General features: G+C 40.4%; 2 protein-coding genes across 10 annotated transcripts; one reads left to right on the plus strand and one right to left on the minus strand.

The window, feature by feature from the left end:
• Nucleotides 1–1,375: 1,375 nt before the first annotated feature.
• BLOC1S3 (biogenesis of lysosomal organelles complex 1 subunit 3) lies at nucleotides 1,376–9,763 on the minus strand. 9 transcript variants are annotated; one of them, XM_089651976.1, is made up of 3 exons: nucleotides 9,647–9,763; nucleotides 7,669–7,808; nucleotides 1,376–2,595 (listed from the first exon to the last, which is right to left on the minus strand). In XM_089651976.1, the coding sequence occupies exon 3, from the start codon at nucleotides 2,584–2,586 to the stop codon at nucleotides 2,035–2,037; it is 552 nt and encodes a 183-aa protein (XP_089508102.1). In that variant the 5' UTR covers nucleotides 2,587–2,595; nucleotides 7,669–7,808; nucleotides 9,647–9,763; the 3' UTR covers nucleotides 1,376–2,034. The 9 variants fall into 9 exon arrangements, with proteins under 9 accessions (XP_089508102.1, XP_089508101.1, XP_089508100.1 ...); XM_089651975.1 differs by lacking the exon at nucleotides 9,647–9,763 and adding an exon at nucleotides 9,136–9,232; XM_089651974.1 differs by lacking the exon at nucleotides 9,647–9,763 and adding an exon at nucleotides 9,006–9,129.
• Nucleotides 9,217–24,639, plus strand: TRAPPC6A (trafficking protein particle complex subunit 6A). Its single transcript, XM_089651982.1, has 6 exons — nucleotides 9,217–9,575; nucleotides 15,350–15,417; nucleotides 15,928–16,045; nucleotides 19,852–19,935; nucleotides 20,062–20,155; nucleotides 21,433–24,639. The coding sequence occupies exons 1-6, from the start codon at nucleotides 9,495–9,497 to the stop codon at nucleotides 21,462–21,464; spliced, it is 477 nt and encodes a 158-aa protein (XP_089508108.1). The 5' UTR covers nucleotides 9,217–9,494; the 3' UTR covers nucleotides 21,465–24,639.
• The last annotated feature ends 399 nt before the right edge of the window (nucleotides 24,640–25,038 follow it).

Genomic DNA, 25,038 nt, shown 5'->3' on the forward strand with positions numbered 1-25,038 from the left:
ATACTTATTGAGCAAGAGAAGTCAACGTTTTGGGGGAAATACCTCCCCCCTCCTCAGGGTTGGAATTACAGATGCAATTGAACTAGCAGTGGGATTCAGTTAGAGATCTTATAATGATGCAGAATCTGAGCTGTCAGACTGGATGCCTTGCAAAACCAAGGTACCTGGTTGGAGGCTAAAGTAATGAGAATGCTTCCCTTGCGGCCTTGGTACAAACACGTATGAATATGAGGAGAGATGTGCAAGGCACAAAGTAGCACAAGTGCCAGAGCTCCGGACAACTGGTAGTTAACTTTGGAGTTGGTCCGTATGGACAGCAACCCAGGCAGCAAAAAGGAGTCTAACGAATGTCCATGGAAGGAACTGTAGCAGGCAGATCATGCACCTTTGTCAGGTGAGTAGCTGAGTGTCCTAATCAGGGGTGATTATCTAAATTTAGTTTGTGGTAAACGGTCCAAGCTCATTTGTAATGCTGTAATCATTTGCTCTTCCCCTAAACTCAAGTGTTGCTGTTGTTTCTGCCTGCTACCACTTCGTGTCACTGGTACCTCTGGCAATAGAGTGAGAGGTCACAGTAGAACTGGGTCATTAATGTTTATGTTCCCTTTGGGCAACCCTCAGGAGGTTTATTGCCAGTGGTGCATGCTGAGAGAGGACAAAAATATTAGGGGGCTGACCTTGTAAGACTGTCTTCTACCAAGCTTCAGCCTGGGCAGGTGAGCTGTCTGCAGTCTGACTTGTAAGGCCTGTAGCCTGTATGAGACCAAATGTGTGCTTTGTGCTGAGGTCTGGAATGGAGCCAAAAGTGATCAGCAAAAGCTATCCTGTCTGGTCAAGGGGAAGGCTAAACGAAGATCAAGAACCAGGAGGAAGACTGTTGGAGGAAGGAGCTGTGAAGAAGCCAGATGATAAAATCCAGAGAGCATCAAGTTGTCTTGATCAATTTTACAAACTTTCAAGAAAGCTTGTATCACTCACCCAACCTCCTCATATGATTTTTAAGCATTTTTTTTGTCACTGAAAGAGTAAACGTGAGCATAACCTGGCCTCTGTCTCACAAAAGCTACAAAGGCTGCTTGTGCAGTAAAACAAACTACCCATCAATCACCTTTCTCTTCTTTCTAGCAAAAACACCATACAAGCTTATCTTCTTGGTAAAAAATTCGGAATTGCATTAGTGCTAGCGTCTTCCCGATGCTCCTGTGCAATAAACATAGTTCAGTATTTAAAGTCTAGGTGTATTGGACATCACCGGATTTGTTTGAGCTAGGTGATCTGCTCATATCAGCACCATGTGAGTTAATATTTGTTTACTTGAAAATATTAAAAACACAGTAATACCCAGTCGTAGAAATCATGAGAAAAATCAAAGATATGGTTTGCAACGTACCTTATTTATCAGAGAGTCTTTAATAAGAGCTAGCACTATTGTCTTAGCATGAACACTTGTAAATGTCATTTTTTTAAATTAATGAAGTAACTGATAACTGTGAGTTTATGAGAAACCATGTACAAAGCAACCTATACAAGTTAAAAACAAAGCTATAGCAGCTGACCCAGCCTACATGCTTTAGGTTCACTGCTCTATTTAACTGAATCTGTACTTTGCCTATTCAGGGCAAAGTAACAGGTTCATTTAAAAGCCCACATCCCCTCTGCTTATACTTACTTTCTGTCTGCTGTGCTGCCGGAAGTTTAAAAGCTAAGTTGGTCTATTTATAACTTACATAGCAATATGTGTCCCCTTTTTTCCCCTAAATGATAGCTGTCTGACCAGGAGATTGAAAACTCTAACTTGCAGTGCATCACGAGAGGAATAGGACAAACCCCATAAACCCTAAGGTGCTGAGTGGTTCACTATGTTCTGAGCAAGGAGCAGCAGGAAAGAGGATGTGAGACGGTAAGTACAAGCAGGGGCAGTGAAGTGGGTAACTACGTGAACCTGTTAATTTTGTTTGAATGGGCAATTCACAAGTTCATTTTTTCTATGAACCATGACAATAAAGGAACATTCAGGTACAGCTGGTTACACAGTTAGATCCTGATATCAGGTAGTAAGTTACAGCTGGTTATGATGTCAATCTTCTCAGACACCCCTTTCAAGTCTTCAAGGGCAAGCCGAATGTTGTGAGATGCGTTGATGATCCCATTTTGTGAGTTACTCAGCTGGCTGGTCAAAGTCCTGATCTCACTGGTAGTTGTATGATAGACCTGGCGTATCGTGTTATTGACATCATGGTACAACCGTGCATTACTTTCAAGAAGTTTCTGCTGTAATAAAGTGCTGTAACGGCCTGGCTGCTGTATATTCACAAGTGGTTTTTCCTCCAAAGCAACAGGAGAGCTCTCTCCCTCATTTCTGATGACCACCAGTGGAGGTAACTCCTTTTCCAGCCTCTTGGAATGTATGTCATTTCTATCCTTTATACTGTCTTCATCATCTGTCTCTGAAGCCTCTCCTTGGATTTTAACACCGCAAGCAGCAGATAAGTTACTCACTGGGACAGATGTCACATACATCTCTTCTTCATCATCAGTTTCAGAAGCTTCACCTTTAATAACGGTTTGGAATTCTTGAAAAGACATCTTTCTGTGCTGAAATGGGAAGAGGAAAAGAGAAAGAAACGTCATGTAAAAAAATATGTATACATATTTTTAGACACACACGGTATCCTCTCTGAGGGTGCAAATAATAAAGCAAGTATACCAAAATGACTAAACAAAGATATTGGTGGTATCCTCTGATAAAAGTTAAAGTGGACATAAAGTCAAAAGATCAAAGTGATCCTAAAACCTTGAAGTTTTTTACCTTAATGCATTAAGGTAAAAAACCTTCTGTGCTGCAGAATACCTCCACTTCCATCCTTACCCGAGCGCCGATCCCCATCCAGCACTGTGCATGAGAGCAACGACTCTCTCCCTCCTCACAGGGCAGATTGATAGCAGCAGGAGCCATTGGCTCCCACTGTTGGCAATCGAATCCTGTGAGGAGGGAGCAGGTGGGCGGGGCCGAGCCACCCTGTGTGTCTATAGACGCAGATAGGGTGGCTCAAAAGCAAATCCGCATGAGTGCCCCCATAGAAAGAGACTTTCTATGGGGTTACTTGCTGAAGAGGAGGAGCCAGGAGCCCTAGCGTGGGACTTAAGAAGAGAATCTAGGTTGCTCTGTGCAATACCAACCTTTTTACGAATGTTAAAAGGTTGATGAAAAGCTTCTGCATCCATGCAGTGAACCTAATTTTAAAGAAAGAGGCATAAAGAAAAATTTGGGGTGTAATGACATTTTGAGGGAGGATTACTAAAACTGGAGCACTGAGAATCTGGTGCCGCTGTGCATGGTAGCCAATCAGCTTCTAACTTCAGTTTGTTCAATGAAGCGTTGACAATAAAACCTGGAATCGGATTGGTTTCTATCAGAGCTACACTGGATTTTCCACACTCCAGTTTTAGTAAATCTCCTCCTCTAAGTACCTACATTTTCTTGTGAAATTCTGATTTTTCCAAATGATATAACAATGGTACACGCAAAATAGATCTACATGATTCACACTTCTGCAATGCACAATGTGCATTGGTGTGTTATAGTGCCATTCATTTTAAATAGCACCTCAAAGCACTAAGGCAGTGCACCTGCATTGTAACATGCGACACTGCACAGGAGCAAAACGCTGTGTTGAGCTTCAAAAAATGAGTTGTGAGATTTTAATTATGATGGGGTGCGTTGGCAGTACCCAAATGAAATTTGTATAATTTTTTTGAGACAGACGTTTTCTTTTGATGGTATTTAATCACCACTGTGTTTTATTTTTTTGCTATATAACCAAAAAAAAATAATAAATATTGAACATTTTGAAAACCCCACTTTTTTCTTTTATAAAGTTTGGCAAATAAATAATCTTTTTTCATAAATTTAGGCCAAGATGTATTCTGTTACATTTCTTTGGTAAAAATAACCCAAATCAGTGTATATTACCGTATTTAGTCTGTGAAACTTATAGGGGTTTATTTACTAAAGCTGGAGAGTCCAAAATCAGACTCCCTTCTGCATAGAAACCTATCAGCTTCTAACCTCAGCTTGTTCAATGAAGCTTTGGCAATGAAACCTGGAAGCTGATTGGTTTCTATGCAGAAGGGAGTCTGATTTTGGACTCTCCAGCTTTAGTAAATAAACCCCATAGAGTCTACAGACTATGGTATATACAATGCTTAGCATAAATGAGTACACCCCAACAGATGTCAGAAAACCTTTACTTTCCTTTCAGAATCAAACATTTCTATGGGACACTATACTACAAAATACTCCCACAAATGCGGGCCATTGACTGCAAAGATGATTTGTTAATTTGCACACACAAAACCGTATTTTTCCTAACAAATTCATTCAAGACCATGTTGCAAAAATGAATACACCCCAATAAAAGTCTTACGAGCAAAGATAGATTTTAGACAACAAAATCCTAATTAACAAGAATTCCAAGTTCAGGTGAGTCTAATTATTCATTAAACAAGTGTCCAGCAGACAGCTGATTATAACCAGGCGTTACTTAAAGAAAACCCCTCCCCATTTAATGCTGTTAGCAATGGCACCACATAGAAGAGAAAAGTCACAAGGCCGGAGAAAGAAAATTTCTTTACTCAAGAAAGGTGAATGCAACAAGAAGATCAGCAAAGCTTTACTTGTTAGTCAGAATACTGTAGCAAAAGTAATTAAAACATTTAACAAAGATGCAACTGCAGCCATCTCACAGAGACGTCCAGACTGTCCCCAGAAGTTAACACTTCAACAGGAGTGTTTTCTGATGAGAAGAATTGAAGAAAATCGCCAAGCAGGTTCACTGCAGTTAGCTAAAAAAGTAGAAAGCAAAACTGGGGTGATTGTTTCCCGTGACACAATACAGCGTACACTGCAGAGGAATGGCATGCATGGGTGTTGTCCATGAAGGAAGCCTCTCCTAAAGCCCACCTAGAATTTGCCAGGGCCCATGCTGAAAAAGAAGAAGACTACTGAGACTCTGTACTCTGGAGTGATGACACCAAGATAAATGTTTTCAGAACTGATGACTTCAAAACTGTTTGGCATCACAAAGGTGAGGAATACAAAGAAAAATGCATGGTGCCTACAGTGAAACATGGTGGTGGCAGTGTTCTTCTATGGGGCTGCATGAGTGCAGCTGGTGTCAGGGAGCTGCATTTCACAGATGCACTGCTCTATATTGAAAGAGAAGATGCTGCCATCACTCTGTGCCCTTGGTCGTTATGCACTTTTCCAACATGACCATGATCCAAAACACAAATCTAAGGCCACTACTGCATTTCTGAAGAACAGGGTGAATGTGATTCAGTGACCAAGTATGTCTCCTGATCTGAAACCAATTGAACACCTATGGGGAATTCTGAAGAAACAAGTTGAGTATCACTCTCCATCCAGCATCCAGGCTCTAAAAGAGGTCGTCCTTGAAGAATGGAAAAAGATAGATGTTGCAATATGTTGGCAACTTGTTCATTCCATGCCTAGAAGACTTGGTGCTTTCCTTACAAATCATGGAGGTCATTTTAACTAATTTGAGTAAAACTGAAGAATTTATAATCTAAGTTATATTATTAACCTTACTTTCATGTATTGAGCTGAAAAAATGTTCTATAAAACTCAGTTTTGTCAAAATTTTGAAAATTGTTCTTATGTACATTGAGATATTGATTAAAATCTTACTTTTCAAAAGGGGTGTACTCAGTTATGCTGAACACTGTGTGTGTGTGTATGTGTATATATATATATATATATATATATATAAATACATCTGAAAACTGATTAATCCTGATGTACTGATGGCCGATTTAATTTCTTAAGGTCCTAAAGTGCCAGGAAAGTACAAATACCCCCCAAATTACCCCTTTTCGGAAAGCAGACTGTCCAATGTATTTATTAAGAGGCGTAGCAAGGTTAAGTTGTAGTTTTTTGGAAAATGAAGAGATTAATTAAATTTATTTATTTTGTTTTTACATACTGTCACCAGTGCATTTCAGCATTGTCATTTGACTGGTGATCGGGGAAATTCATGAAAGTATATAATTATTTAAATTTTTTTTAAAGATTTATCTTTTTTTACATATTGTGACCAGAGCAGTGCAGTGTTACCATAGTGACACTGCACTACTCTGGGGAGGTGATCAGGATCTTTTCTTTTTTTTACACTATGATTGCTTATAACAGTGATGATCACTGTTACAAGCAATCAGTTTTATGAATGGCATTTACTCATTCACAGCCATTCATTGAGTAGTATTGTGATTGGCTGTGGCTGGCCATAGCTAATCACATGCTATAGATGTACTGTGAATGGCCCATCTGTACCATGTGATCACTGTGACCAATCACAGAGCTCATCACAAAAGTACACAAAGAATGGCTATGAATGAAAGCCATTCATTGTGTACAAATGTCATGTGATTGGTCACGGGTCCTGTGGACACAGAGGAGAACAGATTGCCTAGCAGCTCAATCGCTAGAGTAAGTGCAGGGTGCGCGACTAGCAGGACATCATACAACGTCTTCCTGGATCTAGTAAGCTCCCACTCAGCCTTCAATTGACAAATGGCTGGGCGGAAAGTGGTTAATGTAAAATTAAAGGCAAAATATTTTTTTTTAGTTTTGGAAAGAGTGGAGATAGATAAGAATAAAAGTCAGGTTTTCACTGCTACCTGGGCCCCCGTTAGGGAGATTTACTGTGTAACGGAACCAGAACCCAACCACTCTTGGGTATAGTCCGTTATACCGCAGCTTCCCCTGTCCGAACACCATCCATGGACCACACCCTTGAAATCCCTCATGAAATAGACAGCACCCAGCTCTTCTTAAAAAAGGAAGGGAACTCTTTATTTTAACACAAAACACAGGATATATACAGAGGGCGGGGAAACACAACCAGGAACAGGAAACACGTCATCAACCCGCCCCATCAGTGGGAAGGGCTACAGGGAACCACCCCAACCAACCCAAGACACAGAACAATGGGATGAAGCACATGGCAAACAAACAATGGACAGCCATGTGGCCGAGAACAAAGGAATAGCCACATGGCAGTAGACAATGGGCAACCACATGGCCGAGACAAAGGAACACACACTATACATAAGACTGGGACATTCACATTTACACACCCTGTACCCTAACAGGCACAGGGTCACTTAAACATAAGAATTTGGGGAGATGATACAGAGGTCCCCCCACACCCAAAAGTCACTCCCGTCACACACTGTATTTTTCATGTTTACCATTTTCATTGAAAGTAAAAAGAAAATCCTAAACTTTGGGATGTCCCCAGAACAGGAATAGAGGAAATCTTCCAATGGAAATACTGAGTGCCCCAAGAGATTCCCTTAATTTGCAGGGATTTCCTGTTTTGGCTATGGGACAAAAAGTGAAGGTGAATTTTCCCAATAGGACACAGGTGGCAAAAAAAACAAAACAAAAAAACCTGACAGGGGTTATAAGCTTCTCTTACTCTGTCCAAAATGAAAAAAAGGTTTTGCCTATAGTTCTACTTTAAATTGTACTGTATGTAGAACCTAACAATGACTTTTTCATATTTTCTCCCTTCTGGTCTGTTAAATATATCTTTGGAAGCATTATATTTGTTTCATTTAAGTGTTTTAGGTGCAAAAAAGTACCTGTTATTCTTGTTAGAAATTCCAAGCTCTTCTGAGTCTTTTGTGCGTCCTGTGTCACCCCTAGTCCTGATGTTGGACTGCAGATGTTGTAGGGATCTGATTATAGATGATTATGTTGTAGAGATCTAAGAGTGGGAGTGCTGTGGATAAGAAAACATTAGGAGCGGTCGAGTGGTTTAGTAAAAGACAACCAGGAGGACTAACACCACTTAAAGTGGAACTAAACCCTCTTAGCATTTTCAGCCAAGAAAGCTGCCATCTTAGCCTCTGTTTGATCTGCAACTGCCATGATGCTGCACCTGTGACCAGTTATGACACCAGCCATTTGATGGCTTGGCAGTTTGGTTGAGAACACAAGCAAATGTGACAGATATACTCCCGGCATACTTGGAATGGAACGGTTTTTTGAAACTTAAATGGATGGGTTTAGTTCTGCTTTAATCCGCAAAAATACTGTGTATGGTCAGCCCACTATAAGAAAACTAAAGTGGAACTTCACACTCTCAATCAACACTGACTACTTGTAATCATTATGCTGCTAGCATTAGTAAATAGATAGGAAGGTATATCATATTTACTTGTTTTCAACATTTTTTTTTATATTTCTTCAGTTACTTACAGTTTTCTGATGTCATACATCCCAGGACTCTTCAGGAGGGGCTCTCTCAGCTAAGCACACTCTCCTGCCCACATGCCTGAGCTAAGGGCAGATGGATTCCAGGAAGTAAAGGTTACATCAATCATCTGCCCTTACTCAAGATGGTCATGGCTAAAAGTGCTAGGGGGGCATTTTTCAAAGTGATTTCTCAGCAAGCATATAGACATGGATAGATGGGGGGATGACATCACCCATAGACTTACTATTCAGTATCCATTGTCAGCTGCCTCTTCTGTACACAGAAGCCACCAATGACAGCTCAGCCTGGGACCGGAGCGGCTTCAGTATAGGTAAGTATAGCAATCTTTTCTTTTCAGGGTTAGATAGAATGGCATTCGAATGGGGGTTGGAGTAGGTTTAGGGTTAGCTAGGTAATGACTGGAATTCCACTTTACCCAATCGCGAAATCTAACAGCTTCAGACCGATGAATAGAAAGGCAGACTATATCCAACACACATTTGTCAATGTGTACATGAGACCCTGTACATGGACCACCCCTGATCTGAACATCCCCCTCCTTTATACAGGGACTACAGTGTGAAGAAAACACTGTACAATGACACAGGGGACACTCTCCTCACCTCCCAGTGCAGGTGACACCAACACACAACTTCTCAGAGGTCTCTGGATAATAAGTGTCAAGTGACCGGAAGTGGGGCAAGTGTACACTGAACATACCTTCCCCCACCCCCTGGATCTGCCGGGCACACCGCGATGAAACAACAAGCAGCTCTACGATATCTCAGCCGTTTCTGTCACTGATATACCATAGCAACAAAATGCTAGTGAAGCCAGAAACAATTATTACCGGAAGCGGGGCATCACATGACAGATGGGAGTGCCGGACGTGGGGCAAAGCTTCAGTAGAGCTTCGCGGGAAGTGTGGCAAAGCTTGAGGAAGTCTACACCGGAAGTGGGGAAGCCAAAAACCAGGAAGAAGTGTGGAGTTTACAGCGGATATTTATGATAATTCTGTCATTGTAGTCCTGTCGCCCGGTAGTTGTATTTGTGAGCAGTTTGTGTTGTGGTAGCATAGATGGCTGGTGTAAGAAGAAGGTCTTAGTGCAGCCTTAGGGCGCTGTGTGCCATATGTGACTGTGAAGGAGGATGATGTGACTGACTGATACCCCAGCACAGCAGGTATAGAGACCTCACAGGAGCCCGGATATGGCTGACGAGACTCTGTTTGCACTGTTGCATATGGAGATGATCTCACATGCACAGAAAAGTGCAGGACACGATGATGAGGTAAGATACCACAACAATCTGATGGCTCATGTTATTATACATCGATCAGCCATAACATTGCGACCACCCACCTAGTATTGAGGCGATCCTCTCCCTTGTCGCTGAAACAGCCGTGACCCATCGAGCCATGGACTCCACCAGACCTCTGAAGGTATGCTGTGATATCTGGCATCAAGCTGGAAGTAGCAGATCCCTGAAAGTAGTAGTAAACCGCAACATTTAAAAAAAAAAAAAAAATCCTCTGCATGGCAATAGCACCACATGCTAGTGTGCACTGCATACTAGTACATTATGAAATACTTACCTTAGAACGAAGCCCCCCAGTGGTGTACTGTCACCGTTTGCAGGGCTTTCATATTTACTTGGTCTTCCTTCGGGTTCATGGGCTTCAGCAGCTTGAATGTTTGAGCTGTGATGACGTCACTTAATGGTGCACTGAAATGAAAATTCTGGTGCTGAAAACGAAAATTCAAAATGCACTTGGCCAAAAACTGAAATGCGCAGTTTTTAAAAATGAATATATTTTTTGGAAAAAAAACACTTTGATTAAAAAAAAAAAACTATATATACCCCAATTTTTTGTGAAATATGAAAGAGGATGTTACGGTGAGTAAATAGATACCCAACATGTCACGCTTTAAAATTGTGTATGCTCGTGAAATCTCCATGGGTGATGCTTTAAAAATTTCTACAGGTTAGCAGTGTAAAGTTACAGAGGACGTCAAGTGCTAGAATTATTGCTCTTGCTCCGACATTCTAGGCAATACCTCGTGTGTGGTTTGAACACCATTTACATATGTGGGCGTGGCCTACATATGCGTTCACCACTATGTGCGAGGATGAGGGGCACTTTAAAGTTTTTTTCTTTACATTTAAATTTTTTTTTTAATTTTGCACTGTCCCTTTAAAAATAATTGTAATCACTTTTATTCTTATCACAAAGAATGCATGCATCCTTTGTGATAGAAATAATTAGTGACAGGTCCTCTTTATGGAGAGATCTGGGGTCAATAAGACCCCACATCTCTCCTCTGCAATGCAGAGCATTAGATCAAAAAAGCATTGATCTAGTGCTTTAAATAAAAAAAAAATGGCCGGAACCAGAAGTGACATCTTCCAAGGTCATAGAGATAAGTGGAGGCCATCTTTCCTTCACTAACCTCTATGCCCGGCGCTGGGACCATTCAATGGTTTCTCAGGTAAGGCTGAGAACTACTGAGAAGCGCCGGCGAGGGGGCGGGGTTTTTTCGGCACCTGTATCGGTGCTTTTTTCATATCAACCGACGGCCGAAACGTTTCTGCCATCGAAATTTTGGTGCATCCCTAATGTCACTCCCACGCAGGGGTTACAGGCCACGGCACCGTGTTCCTTCAGAGAGCATACTCCAGTGATGTCACCGGCTGCCAAAAGAGCAAATGTCTCTTAAACGGTACACATTTAGGAGATATTCGTTTTCCATACAGGTAAGCTTTATTATAAGCTTACCTGTAGGTAGAAATCACCAAAGGTACTTTACTACCACTTTAAGCCCTGTAAGTAATAAGGTGGGGCCTCTATGGTTCAGCCTTGATCAGAGATCTGGAGAATTTGGAGGCCAAGTCTACACCTCACACTAATTTTCATCTTCCTGCAACCATTCCTAAACCATTTTGCAGTGTGGCAGGGAGCATTCTCCTGCTGAAAGAGGCCACTGCCATCAAGGCATGCTATTTCCATGAAAGAGTGTCCTTGGTCACCAAGAATGTTTAGATAGTCAGCTCATGTTGAAACAGATCTCCACCCAAAAGGAGAAAATCCACTTTAAGGCCTTCGTTCTGATTTTGACAGGTACCTGCTCCCACTTACGCTCTAACTGCCTAGGCGATCAGAAGCAGAAGTTCTCCTCTCGCCCCCTCCCTCCCCGTAGTCTTCTGGGACACGTGACAGGTCCCAGAAGACTTCAGGACCATTCACAATATGTCACAGCCGGGTGCCCACAGTTAAAGTTCCAGCTCCTGGGACAGACGACAGGATATAAAAGTGGCTGAGGTGAGCACATGCTGGGTCATGAGATAGGTGAGTGGCTGTTTATTAAAAGTCAGCAGTTAGTTTTTCTAGCTGCTGACGTTTAATTATTACACAGGAGACTGGAGCTCGTCTTTACGTAACATTCACATGAATGGCAGGACCCAAGGTTTCTCAGCAGAACATTGCCCAAAACATCACACTGCCTCTGCCGGCTTGCTTTCTTTCCATACTGCATCCTGGTGCCATCTCTTCCCCAGGTAAGTGACACACATGCACCCGGCCATCCACGTGAAGTAAAAGAAAACGTGATTCATCAGACCAAGTCACCTTCTTCCATTGCCCCATGGTCCAGTTCTGATGCTCACGTGCCCACGGGTCAGCATGGGCACCCTGACCAGTCTACAACTACGCAGCTCCATACACAACAAACTGCCATGCCCATTATTTTTACTTTAGGGGCAATGTTTACTTGCTGCCTAATCCACTGACTTTCAGATGCCATTGTAACAAAATAATGTTAATCGCTTCACTGTAAAATTATGGCTGATCAGTGTATGTGATTCAAAATGCCTACTGCTGCCATCAAATGTATCTGTTTCTTATTATGTTTACATTTTATTTAAAGAAAACACCTAGGTTCAAGAATTTGTGTTTAGTTTTTAGATATAATTGGGAGGGGTTGAAAACTGGTTGAGGCCCATTACCACCATTGCATTCTGATTCATTGTGTCAAGCTGGCCGTACACAGGGCCAGAATTTGCTTGGTGGTTGGTCCTGTCAGCATCTGACCACCTGACATCTTTCAATTGAAAAATTGAAGTAGCCGAATCAAGCCAAATGCAGGTGACTTTCAGGTATTCATGATAGTCTATCAGAATACAGTAGCTGCAGTGGGAGATTCGTCCATTCACACTGTTAAGCATGGATGGAGGAATCTGTTGGATTTTTTCATTTAACCTGTAGGCTGAATGAAAAAAAAGCTTTGTATATATGGCAAGCTTTAAAGATGAATTCCAGGCATGGTATATCTTTACATAGTTACATTGGTCCAGCTTTGACCAATGAAACTGTTTATATACCATACCTGGCCAATGCCCCTGGAAGCTGGAAATCACTGAAGGAGACACCACTACTCCAGTCATATCCACTTGCTTCCAGATCCTGTGATGAGCAGCTGGCCTGATGTATTCTGAAAACAGGTCATCAGACACTCGGCACAGGAGCCTTTCCGAGAATGCCTTGCATTGTATAAATGAATGCACAGCATTCTTTGATTGGACAAGTTAAAAAGGCGGGATGTCACGCACTCCATCTCATTCAGTCAGAATGTTTTGGCAGTTTTGCTACCGCACTTAATCCATTGGTTCTATCTAAGATTATACATGTAATACAAACTTTTGTCTATACATGAATTTAGCCAATCCTGATGTGGCTAATACCAATAAAGTTAATACAAAATAACAACTGTGCAAAAAATAAAGATCCAATTTATTTACACAGAAAAGAAGCTTGCTATTAATCAAATATAACAAAATATAATGTAGCCGGTATAACTTTAAAAGTAGTAATATTACAATGCGAATACAGAATGTTACCAATACAAAGATGACTACAGGAAAGAAAGTTACAGAAAAGAAACAGAGAATAATACGTTACGCAGACATCCTGATGACTGGGCTTCCAAAGAGGCAAAAAGGACAGAAATTGTGCAATGGCTTACTTTTATACCCCCTCCCTCTCCATTCCAGGTAGTCACATCCTTCAATAGGTTCCAGTATTTTGCCATGTCTGTTCAAAGGGGGCTCTGTGATTTGTGAAAGATATTGGCCAACTAGCTCATCAGATGGAATTTAGGATAGGCCAATGTCTAGGGAAGCATACCTCCTTTGAAGCCAGTTCCCGCAGGAAGATCTATGACAATACTTCCTAGGAGGTGACTACTACTCTGGGGCTTATTCAGCCAGCTGGCCATACTGCCATAAACACCTACAGGAAAGCTTCAAAAGGGGGATGTTGAGGTGATGCAACAGTAGGTAAATAAGTTGCAGGAATTGAGACTTCGACCCCTATCAGAAGTTCACAATAATGTTAAAAATTATTGTAGGCCCAAAATATCTATCACAAGAGCTCTTTGCATTCATACAGAGAATGGAAAGTGTTCTTTGAATGGTGCCCATACTAAACTGCTAGCCTCTTGTGTTCCGAATGCATCAGGCAGGCAGCTTAGCACAGGACACAAATTTTACTTGTGTAAAAAAACTGATAACATCATCTTTGTAGCGTTTATGGCGAGACATTATAACTAAGTTCTTCCTGAAAGTGGATACCAGGCACCATTGCATATGTGTGCACAGATTCACTAGTGCTTTCAAGGTATTTACAGTCAAGTCCATAAATATTGGGACATCGACACAATTCTACCATTTTTGGCTCTATACACCACCACAATGGATTTGAAATGAAACAAACAAGATGTACTTTAACTGCAGACTGTCAGCTTTAATTTGAGGGTATTTACATCCAAATCAGGTGAACGGTGTAGGAATTACAACAGTTTGCATATGTGCCTCCCACTTGTTAAGGGACCAAAAGTAATGGGACAGAATAATATTCATAAATCAAACTTTAACTTTTTAATTGAATATGAATATGAGCAGAAAATATTGCCCGAAACACTTCAGAATTCATCCTGCTGCTTCTGTCAGTCACATCATCAATAAATACAAGAGAACCAGTTCCATTGGCAGCCATACCTGCCCACACCATGACACTACCACCACCATGCTTCACTGATGAGGTGGTATGCTTAGGATCATGAGCAGTTCCTTTCCTTCTCCATACTCTTCTCTTGTCATCACTCTGGTACAAGTTGATCTTGGTCTCATCTGTCCATAGGATGTTGTTCCAGAACTGTGAAGGCGTTTTTAGATATCGTTTGGCAAACTCCAATCTGGCCTTCCTGTTTTTGAGGCTCACCAATGGTTTACATCTTGTGGTGAACCCTCTGTATTCACTCTGGTGAAGTCTTCTCTTGATTGTTGACTTTGACACACATACACCTACCTCCTGGAGAGTGTTCTTGATCTGGCCAACTGTTGTGAAGGGTGTTTTCTTCACCAGGGAAAGAATTCTTCGGTCATCCACTACAGTTGTTTTCTGTGGTCTTCCGGTGTTGCTGAGCTCACTGGTGCGTTCCTTCTTTTTAAGAATGTTCCAAACAGTTGTTTTGGCCACGCCTAATGTTTTTGCTATCTCTCTGATGGGTTTGTTTTGTTTTTTCAGCCTAATGATGGCTTGCTTCACTGATAGTGACAGCTCTTTGGATCTCATCTTGAGAGTTGACAGCAACAGATTCCAAATGCAAATAGCACACTTAAAATGAGCTCTGGACCTTTTATCTGCTCGGAATTGGGATAATGAGGGAATAACACACACCTGGCCATGGAACAGCTGAGAAGCCAATTGTCCCATTACTTTTGGTCCCTTAACAAGTGGGAGGCACATATGCGAACTGTTGTAATTCCTATACCGTTCACCTGATTTGGATGTAAATACCCTCAAATTAAAGCTGACAGTCTGCAGTTACAGCACATCTTGTTCGTTTCATTTCAAATCCATTGTGGTGGTGTATAGAGCCAAAAATGTTAGAATTGAATCGATGTCCCAATATTTATGGACCTGACTGTATACTTTTCTTGTTGGATATGATGCATTTTCTGTCTATTGTTGAGTATGATGCTATTTTTAAATTGCATTGTGCTTACAGGATCAAAGCAAACACATAAGGATCTTAGAAAGTATGGGTTTCCGTGTGGGACAAGGACTTATTGAAAGGTGAGTATGCAATCTCCTCTCTCTTTGGAATGATATTTGTTATGGGGGAAGGCAGGTGAAAGACATGAAAGGGAAACTGTAATTGTTTTGTGGCAATTTTATCTATTGTGATCCTGTCAGCACAGGAACCCTTGTATGTAAAACATACCTGAACATAATTACTTTTCTGGCAGCCTGTTTTCTTCAAAAGCTGTTATTTTTTCCTGCTCACCCTCCTCTGCAACTGATCAGATGGATTGAGTACGTGTTTTCCCTGGCTGTGGTTCCTCCCGCTGGCTCATACATGCTGTGGTGGCATACGAGTCAGCAAGCAGTGGGGAAGCAGGTTATTCACAAACTCCAAGCTGTTTGCAGTTCAAATTTAACAAGCATGATGCTTGTTACATGTCATCTATGCATCTTAATGTCTTATAAGACACACTGGCAGCCTGTGGGGACTTTAATGGTTAAAAAAACTTTAATATTTATTTTCAGTTCGTTTTTCATTATGTATTTTTGTTATCCTTCTAGATTAACAAAAGACAGCCCTTCATTCAAGGATGACCTGGATGTTGTAAAGTTCGTTTGTAAGGATTTCTGGACAATCATTTTCAAGAAGCAGATTGATAATCTGAGAACAAATCACCAGGTATAAGATAATAGGAAACTCCTACACTGGCAAGATGGGCGTTTTTTGGCATGACTTGGTTATCAAATTTGACTTTCTATGATTTATAAGACATTTGGAGTTTTCCTTGTATGTACCATAATTCAGTCTAGTACAAGTACCATACTGTATGTTTCATTTTGTTATAGATTTGGACTGTCTCACTATCAAACTCTAGCACTACTGTAAGGGATTTCTACAAAATGTTTGTGGAAGCATTTTTTAAAAGGGATTATATTGTAGGGGATTGTAATTTTGGATGGGCATGCAAAAGAGATCAACTGGATGTAAATAACTGTGTCATATTAGTGTTTTAACCACATGCCGCCCAGCCACTGTAGAAATACGGTGGCAGGGCAGCACGGCTGGGCAAAACCAAGTTTTAAAACATGTGTTTGCAAAACAGGTAGCGGGCGCGCGCGAGGCGCGCCCCCGCCCTACCTGTCCCGCCGATCATGGCCGTGGATGTCAGTCGCCGGGTTACAGCCGGTCGTTACCGGCTGTGTCCTGCTGATTAGCGGCAATCACTGACAGAGAGCAGGGCTGCAGTAGCTCTGCTTTCTGTCAGTCCCCTGTCAGCTCCTGACATGCTGAGCCGGAGAGAAGAGTTTATCTCTCCCGATCAGCGTGTCCCCCATGCAATACACACCCCCGCCCCCTAGTCAAACACTTCCCTCACACAGTTAACCCTTTCAGTAAATAAAAAAGTTAACCCCTGCCTCCCCAGTGCCATTAGTACAGTGTCAGTGTTTTTTTTTGTGCACTGATCACTGTATTGGTGTCACTGGGGAAGTCAGTGACCCCAAGTCAGTTCCCCCCCAGTGTCAGAATGTCTGCCGCAGTCCCTCAGTCCCACCATAAGTCTCTGATCGCCGCCATTATCAGTATAAAAAAATTAAAAATCCCAGTATCTTTCCCGCCATTTGTAAACGCTATAACTTTCACATAAACCAATTAATTGGGCTTTTTTTTTTTTTTTAGCAAAGACATGTCGCAGAATGCATTTTGGCCGAAATTTATGACGAAATTTGATTTTTAAATTTTTTTTACTGGACATGTTTTATAGCAAAAAGTCCAAAATGTTGGGTTTTTTTTTCAAAATTGTCAGTCATGTTTTTTTTTTATAGCGCAAAAAATAAAAACCGCACAGGCGATCAAATACCACCGAAAGAAAGCTCTATTTGTGTGAAAAAAAAGGACATAAATTTCATTTATGTACTGTATTGCATGACCGCGCAATTGTTCGTTAAAGTAGCACAGCACTGTATAGCAAAAAAATGGCGTAAATTGCAGTATCTATACCATAGTTTGTAGATGCTATAACTTTCACACAAAGCAATGAATATACACTTATTGGGATTACATTTTGGCCTAAATTTATAACTAACTTTGAGTTTACTATATATTTTGTATAGCTGAAAGTAAAAAATATTGTTTTTCTTCAAAATATTTGGACTTTTTTTGTTTATAGCGTGAAAAATAAAAAGCGCACAGGTGATCAAATACCACCTGAAAGAAAGCTCTATTTGTGTGAAAAAAGGACGTAAATTTCGTTTAGGTGCAGCATTGCATGACCGCGCAATTATCAGTTGAATTAGTGCAGCGCCGAGTAGCAAAAAGTGGCCTGGTCAGGAAGGGGGGTAAATCCTCAGGAGGGCAAGTGGTTAACCGCTTACCCACCACCGTATAGCAAATATACTGCTACACAGCGGCACAGGTGCGCAAAATCACATATATAGATGTGATTCTGCATTTCCGGGTAGGGCGCGCGTGTGAGCCCTACCTGCGCCACCATTCATTGCCGCGGATGTCAATCACCGGGTCCTGGACAGTGATTACCCGCTGGCGCCCGGTAATTACCGAAAATCACCGATGGGGAGGAAGACTGTTTTTGTTTACAAGCAAACAGTCTTCCTCCCTGTCAGCTCGGGCACACTGCTCGGGATGTGCACAGCCATCCTGATCAGTGTGCTTACAGCGAAGCACACGCCCCCAGCTCCCTAGTAAAACACTCCCTGCACATAGTTAACCCTTTGATCGCCCATCACATTGACCCCTTCCTGCCCAGTGCCCATAGTACAGTGTTAGTGCTGTTTTTTCAGCACTGATCACTTTATTGGTGTCAATAGGGATGTCGGTGACACCAAGTTAGTTCCCCCCAGTGTCAGAATGCCCGCTGCAGTCCCGCTAAAAGTCACTGATCGCCTCCATCACTAGTAGGGAAAAAAAAATCCCAGTATCTATACCGCCATTTGTAAACGCCATAACTTTCACGTAAACAAATTAATTTACACGTATGGGATTTTGTTTTCGCAAAGATATGTAGCAGAATACATTTTGGCCTAAATTTATGATGAAATTTTGTTTTTTAAATTTTTTTACTGGACATGTTTAATATCAAAAAGTCCAAAATATTGTTTTTTTTTCTAAAAATTGTCGGTCTTTTTTTGCTTATAGCGCAAAAAATAAAAACTACACAGGCAATCAAATACCACCGAGAGAAAGCTCAATTCGTAGGAAAAATGGAAGTAAATTTGATCTGGGTGCGGCATTGCATGACCGCGCAATTGTCAGTTAAAGTAACGCAAAAAATGGCCTGGTCAGGAAGGGGGGTAAATCCTCTGGAGGGCAAGTGGTTAAAACCCTTGTTTGTTGTTATTTATTTGCACATGGGGGCAGCCATATTTGCTTGTTTCAAGCACAGACTCTGCATCTGGCTTTGAATTGCTACATGATAGCTGTGCTTTTACTGCTCCTTGTCACAGTGCAGGTCTGTAAGCCAGCCAATAGGAGCAGAAATCCATGCACTCTTGTATGGCTGATATCTTATCCAATAACTTAAGAAGGGAGAGAAAGGGATTGAAATGGCTAATCTACAGTCGTTAGGACAATAGCAAGAACTTGGAAGACTAAGCATGTAAACGTGTGAAAGTTAATTAAAAATTATTTTAGGATAAATACTGCAAAAATATATCAAAACATAGTTTACTGAAAATACTCCTATGCTTTCCCTTTCAAAGGACTGATGACAGGTGAGCTTTTCTGTATTTCTTTTGGTGGGTTTGTCAGCAAAATATCCACTTCTGATCAAACTATCCACCCAAGATCAAAATTTGATAGTATTGCACCTTACCAGTCCTTGGATGTAGTGGCTGCATTGGTTTCCTTTTTCAAAATTTTTTCCTTTACTTTAACCTGGTAATCCAGCCATTAACACAATTCCTGGGTGACAACTGTACTGAGCAGTGTTGTCACCCTAGGAAAGGAAGTGTGTTAGGATTACATAACACTGTTAGTACTACATAACACCTCCCTCTCTTCTCCAAAAGAGAAGGGGGGGTTTGTAGTCCACAGAGATTGCAAAGAACAATGCTAACTGGTAGCAGTTCAGAGGCAGAGAACACAGGAAGTTATCAGCTTACATTGCACTAGAGAGTACATACACTTTTAGGCAGCCTATGCATTCATCGTTTTTTGTTTTTTTGTTTAACCAACGTTGAATGTAAAAAAAAAAGATCAGATTACCCCTTCCACACATTTGAGGTGAATGGAGGAATCATTTTCTCAGTGACAATAGTTACATGGACAAAAAGAGAGGGTGAATCTACCTAGAAGGGACACAGATAGCAAAAAACATTTGATGGGGGTTCTGAAATTTCCCTGCTCTATCCAAAAAAGGCATTTTTTTATGTTATGCCTTGTAAATCTTAACATCTGTTTAGTTTATTTTTTATAAAATATTGAGAGCATAATGTCCCCCTTCTTCTTTTTTTTTTTGTTTTCTGTAGGGTACCTATGTTTTACAAGACAACCGTTTTCTGCTCCTGACACAGCTTTCCTGCACTAAGCAATACCTAGAGGAAGCGCCAAAGGTAAATCATGTACTTTGTCCCCTGGGGGAGAGAACACTGGAAAGAAATTAAGTGAGATATCTTTATTTCATTATTTAGTTTATTTGAAAATAATGATAAACTTTTGTTCCTCCTATTGTCTTTCAGTTTCTGGCTTACACATGTGGACTCATAAAAGGAGGTCTCTCCAACTTAGGGATCAACTGTACAGTATCTGCAGAAGTTCCTATAATGCCTACCTGTGAGTTATTCTTTTTTTCTTTTTTTTTTTTACACCAAAGTGTACACGTGGTCTGCCTTGTGTTTATTTGTTTTTTATTTTTTTTTTATTTGTGTGAAACCCAAACTGCCTAATTCCAAGGTGTGCGTATACAGAATGGTAAAGTCTGATTCCTGTATGGGTATTGGTGACTTACAACTTTCCTTAGTATGTAGACAATGTCAGTGCATCAAGCCTACCGTGAATGCTGAACTCCCATGTTCAAAAATGTCTAATAGAAATGAGAATGACAGCTGCTATCATATAAATACATTTTTATACAAACTATATTAATATTTATGTAAATGTTAATAAAAATTATATCTATAATTTTTGTTTTCCCCTTTGTAATAGAAAAAAAAAAATCTGATGGCATTTTTGCAAACAGCAGGAATGGTGTGCTTAGTGCATTGACTCATAGAAACTAATTAGATTTAAATTTCTGTAGTCAGACTATTAAAAAGGTAAAATTAGTTTGGGTGTTGCAAGTTGCAGTTACTTTTTGTCTCATTACATCCTAAAAGCACTAGAGATCTTGTTTTAAGGGATTGTGTAAGGTTTTTGTACATATTTCCGGTCTTTATTATGTTCAGAACTAAAAAATAAGTATTTCTTTTTAGTCAGGGAATATGTAATATTGTATATGAATGTTTATTGTTCGCCACTTGCAGCTGCCATTTTAACCTACAACTGCAAGCTTTCTGACCAGTATTTTGATGCTATGTTGTGAATAGGAAGTGGAAAGTGGTTAGACTTCTATTCAGGTCTTTTCACAATACACACATGGCTGAATAATTTAGAAGCTGTACACACTCCCTTCTTTCTTGCTAGGTAATGCGAACCCTAGCCCTAAATGAAGAGCTAGCTTGAGCCCAACCCACTATATAAAAGTGAACATATCGCCATTGTTTAGTATATTGAACTCCCACAAAAGCTCAATAGACACCACAGAGTGCTTGTACAATCCTTAATTGCCCTGAAAATTCTGCTCATCCACCCTATAAACCCCTATGGCTTAGGTAGGTGCTGTATGCTGGATTCCACATATAACAAAGCGCTTTATCATTTAAAGGCTGATTGGGCTGTCACTAGAGCCAATCTCCATGATATAAGGGGGACCCAATTCTGTTTAAGAAAGGAAATCTGAAAATAAGAATTGTTTACCACTGTTTCAAAATGGGCATGGGAAGTAAGGTTTTAGGGTTAAATAAGCCAGCCTAAGTAGATTAGCAATGCTAATTGTTTGTTTTCTGTTTTAGGTAAATTCCAGATTATTATTAACCGGACCTAGTGTGCTACCTGTGGATGAAGTCTGTTTTCTTTTACACAAAGGAGTGAAACATAGAAAAACATGCAAAAATCTAAACCAGCAATTTTACATATGCAATGGATTTTAAATATACCAAAAATCCAGCTATACAATATAACTTTTTTTCACACTGTTTACCAAATATATATATGTGGGATGAGTCCAGGCTATGCATTTTTTTATGAAGAAATGGGGGTAAGTTAGGTTTCTGATATTACCTCCCAACCTTTTACAGTGTAAAATTTAGTTCATATTCACCCTGCTTCTAGTTCAAACTACTCTCCAAAATTTAGTGTATTATGTCATACCTACTCTAAAATAAAACCCATGGACTCCGCTTACCTACTAAGAGCAGGTGCCCTCATGTGTCTGCTAGCTTGGATTCAAGGTGTCTTGATTTGCCCAAAATCAAAAACCACCTTTTTTTTTCTTCGCAAATTTCCGTGATCTATATTTCACCCTCTCTTATCCCCTTGCCTTCTTAATGCCTGCAAATGTGATGAGCACATTCACAGGCCAGTTGAGAGGAAATAGTGAGTTGAGACAAATATCAAACACCCTGAAATTTGTGGGTATAATTTAAATAACATGCTCAGGGTTTATACAATACTAGGGCGTTTAGAAGATAAAATAAACGTGAGTAAACGCCTTGAGGTGCCTGCACTATGGGCAGTGAGCTACTTTTAAAGGTAAGGTTTAATTTTAAAGAGACTCTTGTCAGTTTTTAAAACGTAAAATAAGTACCCTACAAAAGAAGAGCAATTATGTTCAGCTCTGTGGTGGCCCGTGTCTCCTACCATGCCACCATTTTAATGCTGCAGCATCTGTCAGTGTCTTTGGCAGTCGATCTTTCTGGGAGTTTCAATTGCCTGTATGTCCCATCATGTGCTCTGGCTCCTTCCACTAACCCCTATGTCGCTACTGAGTCCTGTGCTGATGTAGAGTTCAGCTGAAAGAGCCACAGAGCTGGCAGAAAAAAACACAGATATCTAACACTGTCATAAATGATGAATACCTAGGACACTGCTGGAGGCTGCTGTGCTGGAATGAAGAAGAAACTGGAGACACAGGTCACCAAAGAAGCAAATATATTTGCTCTTCTCTTGCGGGGTATTGAGAGTACAATTTTTTTTTTTTTGAGACAGACTGACAGAATCTTTGAGGTGCAAAATAAATTTTTGTGGAATAAACGGGTATCTCAAAATTGAAGTTCTAGCGAACCTTCCTGTTTGATCCTTATTCAAGCTGTATGATGCCTGTAAAAGCCTGTGACAATTGGATTTTGGGTTATATTTACTGCATTGTAAACTGGTTTTTAGTGATGGTATGTTGTCTGATCTAAACTACGAATTGGTCTGTAGCATGGATAAGCTCAGATGTGTTTGGACATAGGTCCAAATCTGACTGAGCTATCCTGCCAGGAAGGCGACAGAGGCATTCCCCACCCCACAGCTGCACATATACATGCCCTTTGTGTTTGTGCTGAGCATGCCTCTGCTGTCTGACTGTCCGCTTTGACAGTTTCCTGGTGGGATAGCTCAGGCAGATTCAGACTGGTGTCTCTAGTTATACCATTTGCACTGTTTTTTGTTTTTTTTTTACACTTGCCAAGATTAGGTCACTTGGGAGGTATGCTGTAGTTACTGTTATTTTATTACTCTACCACAATTTGTGGAATAAATCACCTTAAAATACTGCCACATTGTACTATTCACCTGAAAGCAACAATCAATTTATTTGAAAGAGGAATGTAGGTGCTATATATAGCAGTGTTTTTTTTTGTTGTTTTTTTATAACGGTATCTCTTCTGATCCAAGGTCAAAATCAGTGTGTAGCCTGTACATTTTAAGGTTTGTAATTCAATACCTTCCTACAAAAATCCGGACCTTGGGGATTTGTGTGATATTTATTTTGTTACCCAATCACAGCTTTGTGAAGCCCCATATGGCCTTTTAAGTCACTGCCAAGTTGTACAATGCATGTAAAAGCAACATACAGTTATTCCAATGTAAACTGTTTCATACGGTACATACTAGGGCAACTTGCCTGATTTACCTGTAATTAAACTGTTGGGTTCTACCATAAAGCTAAACTCCATACAGATCTTTAAAAAAACATCAGAGCAATTCTATAAAAAGCACATGCATCTAACAGTTTGAATTTGACTTGGTTTCACCCCTTTTTAATCTTCTGTACAGCAGCTCTCAAACTGGGAGAGGGAGGGGAAACACCAAGAGCCAGTCAGACTGTGCTAATAAGCAACCTGCTGACAGGAGGAGAGAACAATGAAGCAGCAGCAGTTAGAGTGGACTTGATCACAACATTTCCTATATTATGGGAATATTTACAAATGTAGTTAATTTAATTTAGCAACTGCTTGAAAGAAATTTCCTTTTGTCTTAAATTTCTTATGAAAAGTAACAGTCCATTTCCTGGTAGGTGGGGGTGCCTAGTCACACCTGTGCTTACAGACATAGCTGTGCAGTATATCTGCTTGTGTGAGAAATAAGGTACTTCTGCCTCTGACAACTTGTCTGGAGATTTGGAGCAATGTCACTACTGTACTACGTTTTGCTGAACGTAACAGGAAGCAAAACCCTGCTTTCACCAAGACTGACACCTCTACACAAAAATACAGTGCAGAACAAGGCATGTTAAGTCCGTAATCGGGAAGAGATTAGCTGCAGAAAGCCCAATACTGGTTACTATATATTTGCCCTCTTCTTTTGGGCACTGCTTCTAGAATCACATTTTTCTATGAATCATGTTGCTGCTCCTTCACTTTTCATTTTTAGACTTTGGGGCAGGGAGGTGACCCACCCCTATTCCTGTACTAGAGTTGAGAAAATTGGAAGACCATCTTGATTGTGCTTCTCAGCAGGCCTGTGTAAATCTTAGGACTGGATGTATGAAAATGCAAATACTTTGGTAGATAAAACAGATCCTATATATTTATTTCAGTTGTATATTTAACAGTTTTTCTGGAGTTCAGCTTTAAAAAATGACTTTAGAGAATGTGTTTTTGAATTGTTCTGAGCACTGCATAACATCAGACTATTACTCTTAATTAAGCTGTGATTTATGTTTGGATAGTTTTGCACTGGTTTATGTCTTTCTAAATTCTCGTTTTTGTTAATAAATTTGAATTTATTATACAGATGATGTTTTTTTTGCTTTTTTTTTTAATCCGCATAAAACACACACACTTACGACTAAGGAGCAGGCAACATATACCTGTTTATCTGATGTAGTAGAACATGTTCCAATATGCCCTACCAAAAGGGATACACAGCCTCTTGCATGAAAAAATACAGACTGCTCAAAAGAACATTTCTCATTATATATCAAACCACAATTTAACTATGCATATAAAGACTAGACAGCTTCATGTTTTTTATGATCCAGATGACATAAATCCTTTGGTTCGTGGTACCCAAGATGGCCTTGAAGTCCACGGGTACCCACTGTGTCCCTAAATGCAGGGCCCCATTAACCTGCCATCACTTTTAATCCAATTCTGCTCGTAGTTCTTACATTTTTTTCAAAAGTTTGCACA

Source organism: Staurois parvus, unplaced genomic scaffold (genome assembly GCF_062004578.1).
Source record: "Staurois parvus isolate SC_StPar_1 unplaced genomic scaffold, SC_StPar_1.0 ptg000668l, whole genome shotgun sequence".
NCBI classification, from domain to species: Eukaryota; Metazoa; Chordata; class Amphibia; order Anura; family Ranidae; genus Staurois; species Staurois parvus.

Coding starts and splice junctions, on each gene's coding strand:
- BLOC1S3 (XM_089651976.1), bottom strand. CDS start 2,586: ATGTCTTTTCAAGAATTCCAAACCGTTATTAAAGGTGAAGCTTCTGAA.
- TRAPPC6A (XM_089651982.1), top strand. CDS start 9,495: ATGGCTGACGAGACTCTGTTTGCACTGTTGCATATGGAGATGATCTCA. Junction 15,418..15,927: donor GGACAAGGACTTATTGAAAG/GTGAGTATGCAA, acceptor TTATCCTTCTAG/ATTAACAAAAGACAGCCCTT. Junction 20,156..21,432: donor AGTTCCTATAATGCCTACCT/GTGAGTTATTCT, acceptor TTTCTGTTTTAG/GTAAATTCCAGATTATTATT.